We start from the raw sequence: 21491 nt of genomic DNA on the forward strand, positions 1-21491 counted from the left end.
CAGGGGTTTTATGCATGAAAAGGATAACTTTTAGTGATAAAAAGGGTAACTTTTATTAACAGAAAGGGTAACTATTAGAAAAGAAAAGGTTGATTTAGTGGATAGAAAGGATAAAAAGGGTTACTTTTGTGGGTAGAAATAATAAGTTTATACATTATAAGGTATACTTTTGTGGGTAGATAGTGTAACTTTTATGCATGGAAAGGGTAACTTTTATTGATAAAAGGGTTAACTTTTATTAACAGAAAGGGTAACTATTGCCAAAGAAAAGTTTGATTTAGTGGATAGAAAGGATAACTTTTATGCATGAAAAGGGTCACTTTTATGCATGAAAAGGGTTACTTTTATACGTTAAAAGGGTAACATAAGTTGATGTGTTCCAATAATTAAACATGTGCTAATAAAAGTGTCAATCACATTTTCATTAAACTAGTCATAGAGTAAAAAAACAAAAGAAAAATAGTTTAACAATACAAGGTATATTAATTTCGAAAAAAAAAATGTTCTAAAAAAGATCTTAAAAGAGTCGTAAGTTAGGTGTCTTTGATCCAAATTCTGAATTTGGAGGTGGCAGTGCTGGTTTTCTTTTTCTCTTGCTTTTTTCAAGTCCTCCTTTTGCTCTCTTGCTTCTTCCTTTTGTTACAGCCCTTTTAGGATCAAGAATTATTGGTACACATGTGCTTGTACTCGATGCTGAAGAAGCGTCAGTATTGCTTTGAGTGTTGTCTGCCACATCAGGAATGTTAGAAGCAGCTTCTGCACTTTCTTTCTGAGCAGCACTAGCAAGTAAGTCTTCCACCATTTTAAGACTGTTTCTGAAGCTTTCTTCCATAAATGCTCTTGTCTCTTCATTTTCTTGACTTTTTAAGATTAAATTGTAGTATTTCGTCATCATTGTTTGCCTCCATGGAATATATTGCTGTTTAGGATCATGATTCTTTAATCTATCCCATGCCTCTGTTTTTGCAAACTTAGTCCATCTTTTTGAAACATACTTGTCTGGTATTCTTGTTACTGAATGCAAACGTAGAATTCTGATGCAATGATAACATAACCATCCAGATGCTTCAAAGTTTTTGCAAGTACACCATACAGTTTGGCTCTCTTGTATATAGTTTACTTGATGTGCAGACCATGGCTTGTCTTCTAGTGTTACTTGATAAAGTAGGCATTCTTCATTACTGCCTAATATCTGAACAGTTGTTGCCATAGAGTATCCAAACTCCTCTTCAAAATTTCTAAAGAGTGATAAAGTGAAAACCTGTACATCAAAATCATGTAGCTTCATTTAAATTGCCATATATTAGGTGTAATTTATGTACTTGTCAGTTAACTTTTTACCTGTGCAGCATGCTTTAGCATTCCAGATAGAGGCAATGAAGTGAATGCTATTGACTTGCAACAGGTAAACTCATCATATTTCTCTGTGCTTCTCCAATGATTAGTTGTCTTCTTAAATATGGTATAAAATTCTGTCAAAGTAGTTGCTTTACTTGCTCTGAATCCTATGGCATGATTAGTGCTTTCACTCCTTTGTGACGATAAGATCCCTGCTGAAAAGAAATCTCTACAAAGGGCAGGACACCATTTGTCTTTCAACTCATACACTCTTTTTTACCAAGAGTGTTCTGTCAACTCATATTTTTGCAACATTGCTTGCCACTTTGCTTCGAATTCTTGTTCTGTCACACACATCTTTAAGCACTGGTTGAATGCAAATTTGAATTCTTTGTCTTTTTTAAGAGCTCCAAATCTGGTTATGGCATTTTGCTCCAAATGCCATATACAAAGTCTATGTCTTGTATTAGGAATCACCTGCATTGAAAATAAAGGGGTCACTTTATGCTGTTAAAAGGGTTAATTTATGCACTAAAAAGGGTAACTTTATGCAGCTAAAAGGGTAACTTTATGTGAAAAAGGAAAACTTTATTGTCATAGCTCAAATCTGTAAGATGTCAATATAAATCTTTTACCTCCAGTATAGCATTTGCCATTGCTTGGTCCTGGTCAGTGAATATTGAAGTTGGTTTTCTATCCTCCATAGCTTTGAAGAAGGTTTGTAGTAACCACACAAATGAATCTGTCGTTTCATCCCCAATAAAAGCACAAGCAAACATACAATTATGCCAGTGGTTATTTATGCCAACAAATGGAGCACATATAAGATTATATCTGTTGGTTCTGTATGTTGTATCAAAAACAAGAACATCTCCATATATCCTATAGTCTTCTAGCATCATTGAATCTCTCCAAAAGATATTGCAAATTCTTCCTTCTTTGTCAAACTTCACTCTAAAAAAGAAGTTTGGATCCTCTGATTGTTCCTGACTTAAAATGTTCACTAAAGTTTGAGCATCTCCAGCCTCAATTTGTTCCATTCTTAACCTTGAGCAGAAATTCAGGTGATCTACAACACTATGGCCTATATTCTGTTCTCCTCCAGCCTCTGTAGCCATGTAATTGTAAGTGTCCATTGTAGTTAGACCTGAAAATTTCATTGTTTTGATTGTTACAACTTTTTCCTCTGTCATTTTTCTTTCAGAACGATGCAAATAATGCCACTGTGGATTTGTTAGCTCGTGGTTATGCTGAATAACATGAGCCACCACCTCAAACTGTCCTTCTTTATTCACTTTTGCTCTTATGCATGCCTTGCAATTTGATCTTGTAATGGATACTTGTCTTGGCTTTCTTGTTTTTACATTTACATCCTCTTCATCAACCATTTCAACTAACTTTGTTTTCTTCTGACCTGAATGTCTCTTTCCCTCAGCAGAACACACATAGTTTTTCTCAGTTACTATTTTTGTGTGTTGTTTGAATCTAGTTGTATGTTTTCTTATTGAAAACCCCAGTATAGCAGCATGTTTTTCATACAATTCCAAAATTTCTTCAAAAGTTTCTCTTACCACACCAACAAATGATCCTCTAAGATCTAAACCATAAGCATCAATTGGATTTGTATCTGTTATTTAATACAAACAAATCAGATAATAACCACAGACAGCATAAAAAAAAGGGTAACATTCGTTTGAAAATAGGGTAACTTTTATGCATGAAAAAGGTAACATTTAGGCATTGAAAGGGTTACTTTTTGCATACAATTTGAATTTTCAGCATACAATCTGAGTGTAACATTTGAGCATAAATAGGGTAACTTTTATGCATGAAAAAGGTAACATTTAGGCATTCAAAGGGTTACTTTTTGCATGCAATCTGAATTTTCAGCATACAATCTGAGTGTAACATTTGAGCATAAATAGGGTCACTTTTAAGCATGAAAAGGGTAACATTTAGGCATTCAAAGGGTTACTTTTTGCATGCAATCTAAAAAGTTCTGCATTGAATCTGAGGGTAACATTTAGGCATAAGTATGGTCACGTTTATGCATGAAAAGGGTAACAATTATGTATTCAAAGGGTTACTTTTTGCATACAATCTCAAAAATTCATAGAAATTACCTTCAGTTGCATCTGGTTTGGTTGTTTGTTCTGAATTTGAATCAATTGATTTATCAGGAACCACTTGATTTTCTGCATTATGAATTGCGTCTTCTGCATTCTCAATTGCTTCATCTGCATTATCGATTGCTTCATCTGCATTGTCTGGATTGTTGAATATTGGTACGAATTCATCTCCAAAACAATTAGTTTCTTCTTCTTCTATAATCGATCGATTTAAATCGATTTCAAATTCAGTCTCAATTTGCCTCTGTTTTTGTAGCAATTCGTGAATGAGATTGCTGCAATTTGTTGTATCGAAAGTCGAATTCTCCATTGATGATCGAATTCTGCAATTTGTAAGTTTTCTCACTTTCTTTGTCCTTAATTGATGATCGAATTCTTCTATTTGTGCGTTTTCTCACCTTTTTTCTCCTCGATTGATGATCGATTTCTGCAATTTTTGCGTTTTCTAACCTTTTTTCTCCTCGATTGATGTTCGTTTACTGCAATTTTTGCGATTTCTCACTTTCTCTCTCCTCAATGGATGATTGATAGCTGCGTTTTCTCACTTTCTCTCTCCTCCATTGTTGTTCTGCGTTTTTTTTATTTTTAGGTATTTGAAATTCTGCGATTTTTTTTTAAAAAAAAAAGCACGTGCGAAAACTCGACCGGGTACATGCAAATGGGTTTGTATGATCAATAACTTTTTGACAGCTCCAATTTGGGAATCAATAAAGTGTCCAAAATATTTTGGAACCGTAAAATTTAAAGAAAAGCATCTGCGCCTTTAAATTTTACTGCGTCTCTTCGTCTTCCTTCCTCGTTCCCACTCTCTGTGTATGTATATTCATCGTCATCAAGCTTCTTCACTTTCCCAATGTCATTTCTCTGAAAATTCCATGAATTGAATTCATCATCAATGGAGAATTTACACTCTCACGCAACCTCCATTTCTCCTCTTTCCGAACAATGGAGTAACTTGCAGAGCTCCTTCTCCATGCTCAAAACATCAATGGCGGACCGAGTCAAAGTCATCGAGTCAAAGGAGAGAGAAATCCTTCAAGCTGCAAAATCTCTCGAATTCTCCCTAAAAGAGGTCGAATTGCTGGAGAATTCCATCAACCAAAGGCTGAAGGAAGTGCAGATGAGAGAAGATCAATTGAACGAAAAAATCCACGCTTTTGAAGTTAAAGTGACGGAAATTGATGAACTTAGTAAGGAAATGGAGGTGAAACGTTGCGAAATGGTGGAAATGAAAGCGACGATTATGGAGGAGAATAAGGTGATGGAGGGAGAAATTGAAGAGCGTCGAAAAGTGGTGGAGGAGAGAGAAAATGAGATGGATGAACGATGTCGAGTATTGGATTGTAGAGAGAAAGTGTTGAATGAACGAAGTCAAGATTTGGTGATGAAATTCAAGGAATTTGATGAGCGATGGAAAGTTCTGGAGATGGAGGAGAAAAAACTGAGGGAGGATTTACTGGAATTGAAGGCTAAGCAAAGCAAAGGTATTGAAAAATTGGCATTTTTTATCACAAAGTTACCTTTTTTATGCTAATTTATTAATCTTAAATATGTTCTGATTTTCAATTATTGATGTAGTCATGCAGTGAAAGTTAATGGAGGAAGATTTGTTTACATTTTTACTAAATATGGTTTTAGCCCTTTTAGGCATTTATGCATAGTTGCATACATTCAAATATGGACTATGGGTGGTTGTTGACTTCTTGATGATGGTGGTGATTTTGACCTTTTTGTGATGCTGTTAATAAAATTGATAGGAAAAAAAAAAACAATTTTGTTCTTTTAATTTTTTTTTTATTGATTTATATAGATTGTAGAGCTACACATGGCAATGATGTTCACGGGATTTGATCCCGGATTAGACCTAACCATATTTTGCTAATTGGTATCCTTGATTGCTCATATGATCATATGTATTCGAGTTAAATTGGCTTTGATCCTCTTGGGTTGGATTTATGGCAAAACTGCCAATGTTAATGTCTTAATGGTTGTGGCAAAGGGCGAAGATCATATATGATGCAGAAATGTCTATGAACTAGCTATGTGAAACTGATCTTAATACTTTAATCCTGTTTACTAGGAAGAAATCATACTAGTTTAGCTGTTCTGCTCAACTAACCAAATCTAAAATTTTCTTGTATTGCTGTGTGTCTTCAGGAGTTAGTGTTTTAGCCTCCTACTTATTTCACTAATGGGCCAAATGGCTTAGCACATAGAGCAATGATAATGCGACAAACTACTAACACAACCTGTGAGGCTGTGACATTGAGCATTGTGTGTGCGTGTGTGTGTGTGAGTGTGAGTGATTTGTCGATACCCTTGCTACTTGTATCACTTTGCTGGACTGCCAAAAATTTAAACACTTTTCGCTTTGTTCTAGATTTTGATGGGTTATGTTCTTGTTATTTTAGACAGGGTCACAGATGCATTTTTTAACATTCACACTATCTTTACATATGATTTCTTAGTTTGGTAGTTGTCATGGTCTCTTTTGGAGTTCTTTTGATTTATCTTTGCTCTTTTTGCCTCGAGTCTCTGATGATCCTTAGACTAGGTTTCTATACCTTTGCCCCTTGGCAATTTTAATAGAACTTGAAGAGCTTACTGCTACTTACTAATGCTCCTCGAACCCAGAGCTAGCTGGTTCTCCCTGCATACACCTTCTCACTTACACATATTCTTGGCATGACACCCTTTGTATAACTTTTAATGCTTACTTACTATTGTTCTATTACTTGCATAGAGGTTACAACTTCTGCACAAACAAAAACCAGAGAACTTCAGCCAGTGGCGTGCAGTGAGATTCAATTGTTGTTCAGAAATATGGACACAAATGGCATGAGGTCTTACCTAATTAAGCATTACAAGGACATACATATGATGCTTAACAAGATTTCTGATTCTCTTCCGTTGGCACCTGATCCAGCAAAGCTTGTTCTTAATGTGATCCAAAGTTTTTACGAGCTGGTTAAGTCTGAAAATATCCCTAGACAGGTTTACTTTGCTAGTTGCATAGCTTTGTCAGGAGCATTGATGAAACTAAACACTAGTATCACGCTACATATAAAAGATGATGCGATGAAGTTCAGTACCATGTGGAGAGACTTTAGCGCTAAGCAGGGTTATACTCGGTCTCAGCTTATGGAGATTTTTGCATTCCTGCAGTTTATAGCCTCATACAAGTTAGCACAGTCTTATGATGAAGATGAACTTTTTTCACTTCTCGGGAACTTCTATACTGAGAGTGAGGTTTGTTGGCCTGAGAAAGACTCCTATTTGTGCCAGATATTGGGATTGACGAAGAAAATTCCAGGTATGTTAAATTCTCTACCTCTGTCCTCAATCTGAAAATTAACACAATTGCAGCCTTATAACCTTTATTCCTGTCAAAAGTTTCAGAACCCATCTATTGGAAGAGGGGTAACAAATACTGATATTGACTCGAATGTCATTTACATTTGAAAGATTAGCTATATTACATGGACTCGGGTACCCATGTCCAACACCGTGACATGGGTATGTGTCCAAGTGTCTGACTCAGCTATTTCGTAAAAAAAAAAATCCATGGTTTTGAACCAAATGTGAGGTGCCCAAGTGTCATACCCATGTCTGAGTGTTGAGGTTCTGACATGGATATTTGAGGTGAAATGAAGAGTCAATGTAACATAGATTTACAGTAATTTCTGTCTCCACGTAGTTGTCTAGAAGCACCGTGCTGTGTAAATGTAGAAGTCCATAGCTCCACGCTCAACTCTGCCTATACAAAAACATCATATCATTATAGAATTTGCTTTAATGAATTAATTTAAACCAAGTTGTTCAATTGGTTGGATAAGCAGGTTTTATTACTCGTCTCATCTGCCTTATAAGCATGTGTTTCGTCGATGATATTATTCTTTTTAACTGCAGCTGAACATTTCTGGATGTAATATGTTTCAAGTCTGAATTTTCATTCATTCATTCATTCATTCATTCACAGATTTGATTTATTTGCACAGGTTTTATCCGATCTCTTATTAAGAGGGACGAGCATCTTCGAGCAGTTGTGTATACATGTGCATTCAAGCTTGAAAATGATTTCCCACCAGTTCCTTTACTGAAAGCCCATTTGGAGTGCATTCAGAAGCGAGTGCAGGAAATGCTCAAGAAAGATAGTGACAGAGCTCAGGTATTGTTGCTAAAATCGTTCTATTTTCATATTTTTCGGCTCCTTCCCTTACTCCTTTTACTAGTAAATAAAAGATTTCCATTTATTACAGAATTCAAAGCTGAAGTTCAACCTTATCTATGATTGATCCTGTAATTTAAACTTGCTGCAGAATGATGCTGTCAACATGGAAAAATCTGCCCTCAGAGTCTTAATCAACTGCATTTCCAATTTCAAGCTTGAGTCCAGTTTTTCACCTGCTCCTCTGGAATTACGCATAAAGCAATTAGAGAAAGAGATAGAAGGAAAGACGAGTGCTGAAAGCTAATGACAGTAAAGAAGAATCAAAGTAGCAATCATCATATCCGCGCTGAACTCAGTAATATGATTATCCAAGAAGCCGGGAAGTCTATAAGATTGCTTAGTTAAAAGGTTTGACACTATTTGACGACGGAGTATATCCTTCACAAGTCAAGGGTAAATTATTAGATACACACGATAGCATACTCATATGACATTGTTGATTGAGAAAATTAAAGGATTAAAGGGGTGGTTCGTACGTAATGCTTGGACCTCAAAAGTTGTATTAGAGGAATTATTATTCATTCATACAATAATTGACATGTTGTAGATGATGATTGTCTTGATGTTGGAATCTTGTGATGCATTATTACAGTGTCAAAGGACTAGAAATCAAGGCGAGCCAACGCTTCAAAACGAGTGAGAGCTGATATACATACAATTATTGTATGTTATCCCTACATACAACACCACTAGAATTTTAACCCATCATTAATAAAAGGGAGAAAATTAGGAGTTAAATATAAATTGAATTTTAATGGAACATGGACCATTATTGTAGCCAATAAAAACATGACAAAATAAGGTTGTATGTAGAAACCATATACAACAATTGTATGTATAGCCTTTACTAAAACGAGCTTACATTGATGGGCTGATTTCACTGGTACTCGAACAAGAATCTCCAGTAAAGTCTCATCCATTATTTCTGTTTTTCTCCTCATTGTCATAATATAACCATGTAATTTGTTGGTCTAAACTTTATAATATGAGGTACGTATTTGTTGAAGACAGGAGGGATTATCTATCAATGATATCGATATAATACAAGGTTATGTTTAGTTCGCCTCATTTTTGCTTATCAATTTTGATTTTTTTTTTAAAATCTAATTACTGTATTTGACTTGACTAACTTTGACTAAATTATATTTAACTGTTGAAAAACTGCACATTAAAAAATAAAGTTTTTTTTTTCTTTACCCGTGCAGAAAGTGAACTAAGATTCCTACTTTGTGTAGACTATTTTGAGTTTTGATTTTAGAGATCAGGTGGGCAAACAAAGTAGATAATAAAGTCCTAAAACGCTAAAATAATTTTTTTTCTTTTTTATCCATGTCTTTCATTTATTTTGCTATCTTACGAGGAACTTAGGGCCTGTTCTCTTACGTTGAAATTCAGTTCAGCTTAGCTCAGTTCAGCTCCTAATTTCCTTCTCTTATAAAATATTCATTTCACTTCTATTCAGTTCAGCTGAGTTCAGTCAATGAGAACAGACCCTTAATATGTCTATTTTTTATAGCTTATTTATGCAAATTAAAATTGATTTTTTTAAAGGTGAAGACTGAAAAGAACAAAATCTTAATTTCTTAAAAAGACAACTTTTTTTTTATTTTTTTTAATTCTCTTAAAAAGGAGCCTAATATGTCTACTTAATTATTAGGGCTTATTTATCACTTATGCCAATTAAACTTGATATTTTAAAGGTGAAAAAGAACAAAATCTTAGTTTTTAAGTTGAGGAGGGATCCTGGATCAATAACTAGACTATCTTATCTTAACAATCGACATCAATTAACGACGGTGTCATATTATTATTCACTTTATTATTATTTTTTAATAAATAATTTTGGATAATTTTCTCCCTAAACAAAAATTTAAAACCCCAATTCAACTAAATTAGATAAATACGAGTTCAAGTTTTAAAAAAAAAAGTTAAGATAAGATAAATGTAAGAAAAATAAATTAAATTAATTAATTTACACTAATACGGTTTATCTAGTTTATAATTAAAACCTGTTTAAAAAATACAATTAAAAATCCCTTACAGAAATTTCAGCTATAAGTTTGGATAGAATTTTGAAATAAAATAATTTCATTTAGAATCTTATATCAATCAAACTTTATCCTAAATACATCAAAAAAAAATCTTTACATTAAAACCCCAATTGATACCCCGAGTAAAAATTTGGAAATTTGTTCTTCACTTTCCATAAATAAAACCCAAAAAAATAATCTTAAAAATGGAAACTTGATTATCACGGATAACTATTCCTTCCTTATAAATATCACAATATCTCTTACCTTTCATCTGAAATCCTCACTTAAAACAAAAATATACGATCAATTGCAGAAAACTAGCGTTTTTAATTCTTGATAAATTTTGGGGTTTTTTGTTCTTGTTAATTTTAGGGTTTTAAATTTCAACAACAATGTCTGTTACGAATCAAACAACGAACGATCTTCGAGTTGCGAAGCTGTTAATGCTGAAACTCGGCGAAACGTTTCAGGATTTCCAGGCGAAATCGTTTCCAATGCTTGCTCTTTCAAAACAATGGCGAACATTGCAGGCATCTTTCGTAAGGGTGAACAAATCGATCGAGGAGCGAGTCAAGGAGGTGGAGTCAAAGGAGATAGAAAATCAGTTTATTCGAACATCGCTTCAGAATTTCAAAAAGGGGGTTGAAATTAGGGTTAAGAAATTGGAGTTTGATGAGAGTTGGTTGAAAAGAAGAACCGAAGGAGTTGAATTGAGGGAGAAGCAGATTAAGGATTGGTATGAGTCGATTGAGTTGGAGAAGAGAACAATTCAAGATCGGGTTAAGGCGGTTGAGATTATGGAGAGGAGGTTTAAGGATGGGTTCGAGAAGGTTAAGGCTGTCGAGGAGAGGGTAAAGAAGGTGGAGGAGCGGGAGAGGGTTGTCGAGGGACGAGAGCGGGAGGTGGTCGTACGCGAAGAGGCGTGTGGTGTGAGGGAGAAGGAAGAGATGGAGGATATTGATGAGTTGTATAGTGTGTTGTTGGTTAAAGAGAAGGAGATTAATGAGACGAAGAGGGTGTTGGGGTCGAAACGGAAGGAAATCGAGGCGGGTTGGGAAGTGTTTAAGGAGAAAGAGAAGGAGTTTAAGGAGCAATGCTTGTCGATGGAGTCGGAATCGAAGCGATTGAGGGAGGAAATTGAGGTGTTGGAGTTAAAAGAGGAGGAGGTTAAGGAGCGATTCTTGTCGGTGGAGTCGGAATTGGAGAGATTGAGGGAACAAAGCGAGGCGTTGGAGTTGAAAGAGAAGGAGGTTAAGGAGCAATGGTTGTTGATGGAATTGGAATCGAAGCGATTGAAGGAGAAAAGCGAGGAATTGGAGTTAAAAGAGAAGGAGCAATGCTTGTCGATGGAGTTGGAATGGAAGAAATTGAGGGAACGAAGTGAGGCAGTAGAGTTGAAAGAGAAGGAGATTAAGGAGCGATGTTTGTCGATGGATGAGTTGGAATCGAAGCGATTGAAGGGTCAAAGCGAGGCGTTAAAGCTGAAGGAGAAGGAAATTAACCAACGAATGGAGTCGAAAGAGAAGCAAGTGAACAAGCGACTCGAATTGAAACAGAATGAACTCGAGTTGAAAGAGAAGCAAGTGAATAGGCGACTCGAATCGAAGGAGAAGCAAGTGAAAAAGCGACTCAAATCGAAGGAGAAGCGGCTTGAAGAGCGTTGTAGGCAGATTGAAGTCAAGGAGAAGAAGATTAATGAGAAATTGGTGGCAATGCAAGAGAAAAAGAAGCAAAATGGTAGAAAGAGAAGACGTTCTTCATACTAGATAATACAGAGTATTAAGCTAATTAGGGTCATTTAATTAGCGTCAAAATTAGCTTTAAGTCATTGACTCATTGTATTTGTGTTCTGTTTGATTTGGGGCACTTCTTTTGTCTATTCTTTTCAACTATTGTATGCTAATTAGTACGGAGTACTGTTCGTTATTATCAATACGAAGTATGTTATTTACTGCTCTGTTCTTTTCAAGTATAAATGATTCTCGATTGTCAAAGTATTATGCATTTATGCCTGCTAGTGGTAGTCTCTAGGTATACTTGTACTAGGTATAAATTAATTTCTCGTATTAATTTCTCGTATAAATTAACAAGTGAAAAACGGGCGAAATGAATACTTGTACTAGGTATAAAATTAATTTCTCGTATTAATTTTAAGAGTTTTCATTTATCAATTATTCACCCGAAAGAACGACTTATTTGGCCTAATTTTAGTCCTAAAAAAAACAATGACTTTTTTATTCTTCCCAACATCTATTAAAATCACAAAATTACCAATATATCCTCAAATATTTCTGTCATGTAGCTCCTTCTCCCTATTTTACCCTTGTATTTTTCCAGATCTTTGTGTCATCTCCTCTCTAAATTTCTAAACTTTTTTTCTCTCTCCTTTCATTATTAATTTTTTTTGTGTTTTCCCATACATTTGTATTTGTAAATTAAGTTTCTTAATACCCGCAAAATCAATCCAAATAGGTCGTTTTTCGGAGACTAAGGGAGTATCATTAAATTAACTGATTAATGGGAGAATTGAAAAACTGGTCAAAATTTAAAGTGAAAATTGATACGGAGTAATTTGTATAAACTCTTCCATGTACGTAGTATTTCTATATTTCTACACCGTTGAAAATTCCCAAAGATTCCCGTCCAATAAGATTAGAAGAAAATCCCCAAAGATAAAGATAGATTATTTGGAAATATGGATCAAAATCAACTTGTAAACAGAAATAACCTTGCCTTCAATATCTTATATTCCTGTGATTGAGTATACTTCCACGGAGTAACGAAGATATACTTCCTAGTCCTATAAATTAAATAGGTCGTTTTGAATAGATCATTTGAAATGGGGTTATATTTTATTGTTTGGTTGAGTTTTTGGGGGTATTAACTCTCCCTCATATCCACCTCCTCCCGACCTAAAATTCACAATCCATTATATTAATGAAGTATAGTATCCATTCTAATAATAAAATCAAACAAATTTGGACTAGTATGTTGTATGTGTTTTAAAATCTATATCTCTCTAGTATAAGATTTCATACCAATTCAAATTTAATGAACCAAACACCCCTTAGGGTCTATATTTCGGGTGTAATAAGTTCATGTAAATTCTTATAAAATAAGATAAGTAAAAATCAAGTAAATTGAATACACCCTTAATCCGATTTTTTATTATAAGGTTATTTAAAATGATAACAATTAATTAAGAAAATTTCTAAAGTCCCCTCTTTAGATGGGTAATTTGGTAAAAGTAACACACACATCACAGTATCACACAGACACACACCCTATACACACTACTACTACAACAACAACAACAACAAAAAATAAAAAAATAAAAACAAACAAACAAAATAAAATAAATAAAAAAATTAAAAAAAATTCAAAAAAAAAATCCAAAAAAAAAAAAAAAACACACACACACATTAAAATTTGATCGGCTTGAAAAAAGTTAAATTGTGAAGCTAAGGATATATATATATCTTTTGAAATTAGTTGTAGTCATATAGAACAATCAAGCTTAGATTATTTTACTCCGTACAAAACTTCAAAAAAATTACTATGTACTCCGTACTTTTTTTTTCCTTTATTTACATTTTTTTACTATCTAATATGTCATGTTTAATGTCTAATAATTATGAATTTGTGATAATTATAAATAGGAAAGAGCTAATGAGCAACCTCCAAGTGTTACATTTTTTTTTTTGAAACACCTCCAAGTGTTAGATTAGAGAACCAAAAGTGAAAATATCAAAGCTAATGAGCAATATGTCATGTTTAATGTCTAATAATTATGAATTTGTGATAATTATAAATAGGAAAAAGCTAATGAGCAACCTCCAAGTGTTAGATTAGAGAACCAAAAGTGAAAATATCAAAGTAAAATAAAATTTAATTGCACAGATCAACATGTAATTTAGGATTGCATTCCAAATTTAATACTCCCTCCATCCCTAAAAGAATGACCCTTTTGGCCAAATTTTAGTCCCAAAATGTTCATTCCATTGTTGTACTCCGTATTAAATACCCTCTTATTTGCAATAATATTTGTGAAAAATTAGCTTCCACATGTAAATTTTTCTTTTTCTATGTACTTCTATTATTTTCTCTCTTTACATTTTTGCAAACCCCATAAATTTAATTTGTCAATGTACTTTTATTAGCTTCCCCATACATTTATACTTCCAATTTAAGTATCTTAATACCCATGAAAACTCACCAAAAAGATCAGTCTTTTAGGGACGGAGGGAGCGAGTATTAATTTAGAGAATATACTCCGTATTAAGTAACATCTAGAGACGATTGTTAACAAGATCCTTCTAAGTACTCTCTTCGTCCCCTTTTGATAGTCACTTATGCCATTTTTGGTGACCCAAAATATTAGTCACATTTGCTTTTTTCAAGTACCATTAATGTTATTTTTTTAACAAAATTCTCTCCCATTTGCAAAAATATTTGTGCAAATTTAACTTTCCTAGGTAAATTTTACTTTCCCGTGTTCTCTAACTACTTTCTCTCTCTACTTTTTTTTACCTACCCAATGTAAATTTACGTTTTCAATGTAATTTTGCTACTTCTTATTTATGTTTATTAATTAAAAGTTCTCTTATTGAATGTTTTTTTTTAATTAAAAAAAAAAAGTTAGACTGCATGTCTATATACTTTAAAGCTAGTATATTGTTTATTTGTATGAGTAGTTTTCTCCAAAATAATTATTCCTTATATTTTAAGAAAATTTAAATATCTAAACTCATACCTTAAACCGACAATATTTGGGTGTAGAATTCAACGGCCAAGTGCATTCTTCAACAACGATTGTGGGATCAATACCCATTAAAGGGAACTTAATGGTGGGAATTCTCTTACCCTTCTCCCCACTCTTATATGTCTATGAAAGACTCTGGTCCCAAAGAGTGTCTTCTCTTTATTACCTTACAAAATATATATATATATATATATATATATATATATATATATATATATATATATATAACAAAATCAAACCAATCACATGGTGTTTCAGGGTTTTCTGATGTCCTGCGGAAGAGTTACAATTCCGAGACTAGAACCGGACGCCTGTACCTGCAAAACAAACGGATGCTCCGGATGATTGGAGATCCGCCTCCGACGGTCAAGTTAGTACTTGATTAAGGAGTAATTAATGCGGGAATTAAAGTGATTGGGTCTCTCTAGGTGAGAGTGTTTAATGTGTGTAATCTGCGTAATCTCCCTTAATGAGGTTTAAGGGAGGTATTTATAACCTCGGGAAACGTGCCAATCTAGGTTTAGGTTAACCTTGGGCTGATTGGGCTTCCCTCGGAAGTTGGGCCTAGGTGACCGGCTTCTCCATTAGGCATGGAGTATGCCACGTGTCATGACATAATAAGTCCAGGGTGGACGAATAAGCGTGTGCCACGTGCAAGCCCTGAGAGGTCCAACTGGGGGACACTTGGCAGGACCTGATTGGCCCACGTGGCGCATTCCGATTGGTGGGAGCAAAATCCCCTAATCACATGGTATAAAGAATCAACTTAAATTTCGACTCCAAGTCATCTTGATATCGTTCCATACAAATTCTTAAATGGATCTGGTTCACACTAATTTATTGTGGACCACTAACATTAGAGAAAATATGGTTGTTTTATTAATTAAAAAAAAAGGTCACTATAATGAAAAAAAAAGTCACTATGTTGAAATAAAAATCATTTTGATAATATATAGGCCTGGTTAATTTTGTAATGAAATATTTTATATACACTGATCAATATGAATAATAAAGGCCAGTATGTTAAAATTAGGGTAATAGCGTTGTATTTCAAGTTCACAATATTATTAAACATTGTAGTAGTTTTAATAAAGGTTACTATGTTAAAAATAAAGTTACTATGTTAAAAATAATGGTCACTTGTTCAATATAATGTCAGTTGCGTGTATATAGACCTCGGATCCACAATAATATTATTGTGGACCAGGTCCACGCAATTCTTTTTGATCATTCCAAATTCCTAACTCAAACCACCTTACAAACCAAAAAATCTCTTAGATACGAAGTATTAATTTACATCAACTAAAATAATTTGATGTTCATGTAATATTTAAACAGTTCATAAAATTATGTAAAAATATCTTAATATATATAATATGATTTAAATCACACTTACAAAGATTTAACTGCATATACGTACCTGAATTTTAAAATAAATATTTCACATAAAATCACAATCATGAACATCCTGGTAGACAAAATTATAATTAGGCTTTTGTTAGATCTGTGTGTAAGCCGTAAAAAATTTAACCAAAGAGGAAGATGATTTTATATATGCAAACAATAATGATTTTATTGACAATTTGTGGGCTAAAACTTTTAAAGAGGGGATGAGGCCAAATCTTTGTGATTTATTCTATCTAAGCCTCTATGAAAACCTAGAAACAATCTTATTTATACATAGAGAGGCGTCTATCTATTTATATATTATACTAAAAGAAAAGCGCCTCAATGTGAGGATGACAAATGTCACTCTCTCATTGACTTATCTTATGTAGGGTTGTGCACGGTGCGGTTTGGATCTCAAACCGCACCAAACCGCAAAATTGCGGTTTGTGATTTTTTCAAACCGCACCAAACCGCAATTCTAAACAAACCGCACCAAACCGCACCGTAAAATACGGTTTGGTGCGGTGCAGTTTGCGGTTTTTCCATAATTTTTTTACCTCACAAATAATGATTATTTGCTAATCTTTTGTTATGAAATTTTTACTTGGAAACTGTACAACTATGCAAATAATTCAATAAAGAACACTACAAAAAAATGTCCATATAGAAACGGAATTCTAGCGACGGAATTTTATCCGTTTCTAAATTAGAGACGGAATCAAAAAATCCGTCTCTAAATTAATTTAGCGACGGAATTTAAAAATCCGTTTCTAATTTAGAAACGGAATTAAAAATTCCGTCGCTAAATTAGCAACGGAATTGAAAATCCGTCTCTAAATTAGAAACGGATTTTTTTTCCGTTGCTAAATTAGCAACGGATTTTTTTTCCGTTGATGAATCTAGCAACGGATTTTTTTCCGTTGCTAAATTTAGAGACGGATTTTTTTTCCGTTGCTAAGTTAGCAACGGAATTTTTTTTCCGTTGCTAAGTTAGAGACGAAATTTTTTTTTCCGTTGCTAATATGAGCAACAGATTTTTTATTCCGTCTCTAGATAATTTTTTAAACTAACTATTTAAAATATTACATTAGAGACGAATTATGTAAGTTAAATTCATCTCTAAACTAGAAACGGATTTTCAAATCCGTCTCTAATGTAGAAACGGATTTTCTAATTCCGTTTCTAAACTAGAGATGAATTTTAAATTCCGTCTCTAATATTTCTTTCATTTATTATCAATTATGTGCGTAAAAGTAAACAAATAATATTTGGTATAGTTGGTAAGAGTATCAATATTTGACATTGAGGTCACGGGTTCGACTCCTACTAACAGTAATATTGCGATTGGAGATTCAAGGAGCGTTACATGGAAAGCCGAGTCGGGTTGACTCGAGTGAGGTCGACCCAAATAGCAGCTTTTTTTTCGATTCAAAACATTTTTTCCGTTGCTGAACCTAGCAACGGATTTTTTTTTTTCCGTTGCTGAATCTAGCAACGGATTTATTTTTTCCGTTGCTAAATCCAGCGACGGATTTTTTTTTCCGTTGCTAAATCCAGCGACGGATTTTTTTTCCGTTGCTAAGTCCAGCGACGGATTTTTTTTTTCCGTCTCTAAATTCATTTAGCGACAAGGTTTTTACCAACGGAGTGATTCCGTTGATAAATCCGTAGCTAGCTATGTCCAGCGACGGATTTTTAGCAATTAGCAACGGATTTCACCTGTTGCTAAAAGGCCAAATTTTTGTAGTGGAAGTATTGCTTTACTTCAATGTTAATAGTGACCCAGTAACATGCCAAGGCAAACATGGAGCAAAATCATTAAGTAAACCACAACCACTCCATTACAACTCCAAAGCACAAGAAAAGGAGAGTAATAAGAAAGGAAAACTTTGGTTTTCTTAATAATGACCCACACAATTCAGTACATATAAATACAATATAAGAGTCTTCTTTCCATATAAGAGTCTTTGCATTAAATTGCGGTTTGCGGTGCGGTTTGGTTTGAAACTTTTTTGAAACCGCACCAAACCGCAAAACCGCCGTTTGGTCAAATTTGAAAACCGCACCGTAAGCACCAAACCGCAAAATTGCGGTTTGGTTTGCGGTTTGGTGCGGTCTAGACCGTACTCTGCACAACCCTAATCTTATATTGTATAAAATAAATCTATATAATTACTGTTTACATATTTAAGCATAGTTATTTTTGTTAAACTTCAATCTATCTATCTATCTATATATTATACTAAAAGACAAGCGCCTCAATGTGAGGATGACAAATGTCACTCTCTCATTGACTTATCTTATGTATAAAATAAATCTATATAATTACTGTTTACATATTTAAGCATAGTTATTTTTGTTAAACTTCAAACAATAAAAGCAAGTTTCTATACATGCATAAGATTTTCATGATTTCCTAACATAAATATTGATTTAATATTTTATAATAAATATATACTTTCCAATACTACAAATAATCCATAAAATCTTTCCAATCTTTATTTATAGTTAAGTTATAGAATAATAACTAATTTGAAGCAATATGATTAAAGTGGCATAATTAAGGAAACAAATATTTCGTATTTTGAAAGGCTAATATTGTTTTTTTTTTAAGAAAATTAAATAAAATCGATAATATTTAGTTTGACGTCAATTATGAAATCAATACAAACATTTAAAAAAAATCAGATGTACAATAAAATATTGTGCATCTATTATAAAAGCTACCCTGTAATGAATGAAAGTTATTTATGCTTTATTGATAAAAGTTACCCAAAATATCAGATGTACAATAAAATATTGTGCACCTATTATAAAAGCTACCCTGTAATGAATGAAAGTTATTTATGCTTTATTGATAAAAGTTACCCAAAATAATGTAAAAGTTTTTGATACAAAAGTTTTTAGTGTAAAAATTACTTTTATCGTTTGGTGTACTCCTTGACAAATACTGAATGCTGAGCCGAAATGTTGTCTTGGAAAAAAATACATAATCTTGAACATAAATTTAATTTTAATCGGTCTTTCATTTTCTATACAATGTCTTTTACAATGAACTTTTGTTTTTCTTGCATTAAAAAAAAAAAAAAAAAAAAAAAAAAAAAAAAAAAAAAAAAAAAAACTGAACCAATAACCAATCTAAACAAGAGGAATAAAAGTTAAATTGAATTAGACATTTGACGGAAAAGGGATAGATATAAAATATATTATAACTATTACTCATGTTTTAAATTGTAATATTCGTATTAACAATGCAATTACTTATAATTTTTTTTAGAAAAACTAACATTTTGATTTAAAAATCGTGCATTGCTCATGTACTATACTAGATATACAACAATCATGTGCAATAATTTATGTTGTTTTATATATAATAATACTTTTAACTATAATAGTACGTGTATATAATATAATATTTTTTATAATATAAAAAAGTATATGTATATAATATAATATTTTATAACACGTGTCCTCCATACCAAGTGTAGTCCCAATCACCACTACACCAATTGGTTGTTGGTGTAGTGGTGATTGAGACTACACTTGGTAGGGAGGACCAGTGTGCTCCCCTGCAACAACAATCGGAAGGGGAGTGAAACTTAATAACCTAGAACTGATCCTCAAATCTAGATTAGCCCAAAGGGTGAACCAGATAGAACACCCAAAACTCAATGCATATATGACGGGAATTAACTTATCCTTTATCTATCTTACACAAAACTCCAAAGTCTATTTTTTTTTTTCAAAATATGATAATAACATTTGTAAATTTTTGTTAATATGAAAGATATAAACCTATCAAAATGTATATATAGTTAAATTGTTTAATAACTTATATCGAATGCGTAGTTTTATTAAAATTATTTTCATGTAATCATTAAATGTATTGGATGTTGTGTAGCTATGCAATGTCCAAAACTTTAGTTGAGCGACTTTGATTTAGTGATTGTACGGTGAAAAGATATTGACTTTGATCTTGAAACCTAATAGTCTAATAAATTCTAAATAGAAAAATTAAAACAAAAGGAAATGAAAATTGTAAATGGCTTTAAATATTGAAATAAACATAACTTTTTAAATCAATTTAGCGAATTCAAGAGACAATTTTAAGGCATTTAAAATTAAATGGGGGAAAATATATGTAAAAAGAACATTTTTAGATATATAAATGTTCATGCACTATTATAAGAGTTTTGTTAACTTTTTTATAATTAAGGTAGGGATAAATCTTAGTAATATATACTCCGTATATTTTATTTATATAAAATTATCAGTATCCATACCTATATACGAAGTATTTGTGTCGTATACTATATTTAATCAGTTGTTGGTTATATATATGACTATTATATAATATATAGTTTTTGGCACAATGCTTAACTTAGGAAAATATATGTTCTGGTAGATCAAATATAAGGTTATTATTGTGTCTACAGATTTAATGAGTGTGACGGGTAAATAAAACATGTATATATTAGATTGATTGTAGCTACTGATGTGGATGGTATGATAAGAAAATTTTAGTTTTTTCTCAACGGGAGATATAAATAAATTAGTCCACTTCTTATATAGCTATGTGGAGTATTATTCAATTATTTTTCAATTAATAAAATAACATTATAAAAAATTAAAAGAAATTCAAATAACATAAAATACTATTCAAATAACGATCCTTTAATTTTTTTATTGACCATGAGTACAAGTCCTTTAATAGTAAATGAATTACCTTTGTTTTTATTTTTATTTTTCCTACGGGTTTAATAATTTGATTAAATTTATAATCCGTGCATCGCACGGGCACTATGCTAGTTGATTAGATAACAAGATAATTATCAAATAATCTACGAGATCTCGAAAATATTATCATATAATTTTTTAAATTATCTCTTTATTTACACAGTGGAACCTCTTTAGTCGGATAAAAAAAAAAATTATGCCTCTTAAAAATTGTGAAAGACTCCTAGGAAAACAAAAGTTGTGATTAGAAAAAATATATATATTAAGGCCATGTTTGATTCACCTTAATTTTGCTGAACTGAAATTATTTTTACTGAACTGAACTTAATTTTACTGAACTGAAATTATTTTTACTGAACTTAAATTATTTTTACTGATTTTCTATTATAATTCTTCTTTAAGAAAACTGAATTTTACTGAACTGAACTTATTTTTACTGAACTGAAATTATTTTTACTGAACTTAAATTATTTTTACTGATTTTCTATTATAATTATTCTTTAAGAAAACTGAATTTTACTGAATTGAACTTATTTTTATTGTTTTTACTGAACTGAACTTATTTTTATTGTTTTTACTGAACTGAAATTATTTTTACTGAATTGAAATTATTTTTACTTAATATTATTTTTTTAAGGTGAAAAGAACAGGGCCTAACTGTAGTAGTAAATCTATAATAACAAGATAATAATTGCACAATACTATATCTATCTTAAACCTTTGCATCTTTGATAAGAAGGTAACAATACTCTATTAGTTTTTAGATAAAAAAATTGTAAATTAAAAAACAAAAAAAAAATTCACAACTTTAACATACATTGTAAAATATATTTAAAAATTTTCTCAATTTTTTTTTTAATAAACTAATGCAA

At 32.3% G+C, this 21491-nt stretch overlaps 3 protein-coding genes across 3 annotated transcripts; 2 read left to right on the forward strand and 1 right to left on the reverse strand.

The window, feature by feature from the left end:
- Positions 1-517: 517 nt before the first annotated feature.
- Positions 518-3777, reverse strand: LOC110708904 (protein FAR1-RELATED SEQUENCE 5-like). The gene is made up of 5 exons (XM_021887128.1): positions 3462-3777; positions 1974-2965; positions 1652-1815; positions 1342-1567; positions 518-1261 (listed from the first exon to the last, which is right to left on the reverse strand). The coding sequence occupies exons 1-5, from the start codon at positions 3775-3777 to the stop codon at positions 518-520; spliced, it is 2442 nt and encodes an 813-aa protein (XP_021742820.1).
- A 678-nt stretch (positions 3778-4455) lies between these two features.
- LOC110708905 (FRIGIDA-like protein 4a) lies at positions 4456-7942 on the forward strand. Its single transcript, XM_021887130.1, has 4 exons — positions 4456-4951; positions 6211-6780; positions 7466-7635; positions 7787-7942. The coding sequence occupies exons 1-4, from the start codon at positions 4456-4458 to the stop codon at positions 7940-7942; spliced, it is 1392 nt and encodes a 463-aa protein (XP_021742822.1).
- A 1884-nt stretch (positions 7943-9826) lies between these two features.
- On the forward strand, positions 9827-11677 carry LOC110708534 (golgin subfamily A member 6-like protein 2). The gene has a single exon (XM_021886673.1). The coding sequence runs from the start codon at positions 10124-10126 to the stop codon at positions 11495-11497; it is 1374 nt and encodes a 457-aa protein (XP_021742365.1). The 5' UTR covers positions 9827-10123; the 3' UTR covers positions 11498-11677.
- The last annotated feature ends 9814 nt before the right edge of the window (positions 11678-21491 follow it).

This window comes from Chenopodium quinoa, unplaced genomic scaffold (assembly GCF_001683475.1).
Source record: "Chenopodium quinoa cultivar QQ74 unplaced genomic scaffold, ASM168347v1, whole genome shotgun sequence".
In the NCBI taxonomy this organism is placed as follows: Eukaryota; Viridiplantae; Streptophyta; class Magnoliopsida; order Caryophyllales; family Amaranthaceae; genus Chenopodium; species Chenopodium quinoa.

Bases quoted from the DNA above. Each gene is read 5' to 3' on its own strand.
- LOC110708904 (XM_021887128.1), bottom strand. From the start codon at position 3,777: ATGGAGAATTCGACTTTCGATACAACAAATTGCAGCAATCTCATTCAC. The intron at 2,966-3,461 runs GTAATTTCTATG...ATTAAATAACAG, and splicing joins CAAACCAGATGCAACTGAAG to ATACAAATCCAATTGATGCT. The intron at 1,262-1,341 runs GTAAAAAGTTAA...TTTGATGTACAG, and splicing joins TGCTAAAGCATGCTGCACAG to GTTTTCACTTTATCACTCTT.
- LOC110708905 (XM_021887130.1), top strand. From the start codon at position 4,456: ATGGCGGACCGAGTCAAAGTCATCGAGTCAAAGGAGAGAGAAATCCTT. The intron at 4,952-6,210 runs GTATTGAAAAAT...TTACTTGCATAG, and splicing joins GAAGGCTAAGCAAAGCAAAG to AGGTTACAACTTCTGCACAA. The intron at 7,636-7,786 runs GTATTGTTGCTA...AACTTGCTGCAG, and splicing joins AAGATAGTGACAGAGCTCAG to AATGATGCTGTCAACATGGA.
- LOC110708534 (XM_021886673.1), top strand. From the start codon at position 10,124: ATGTCTGTTACGAATCAAACAACGAACGATCTTCGAGTTGCGAAGCTG.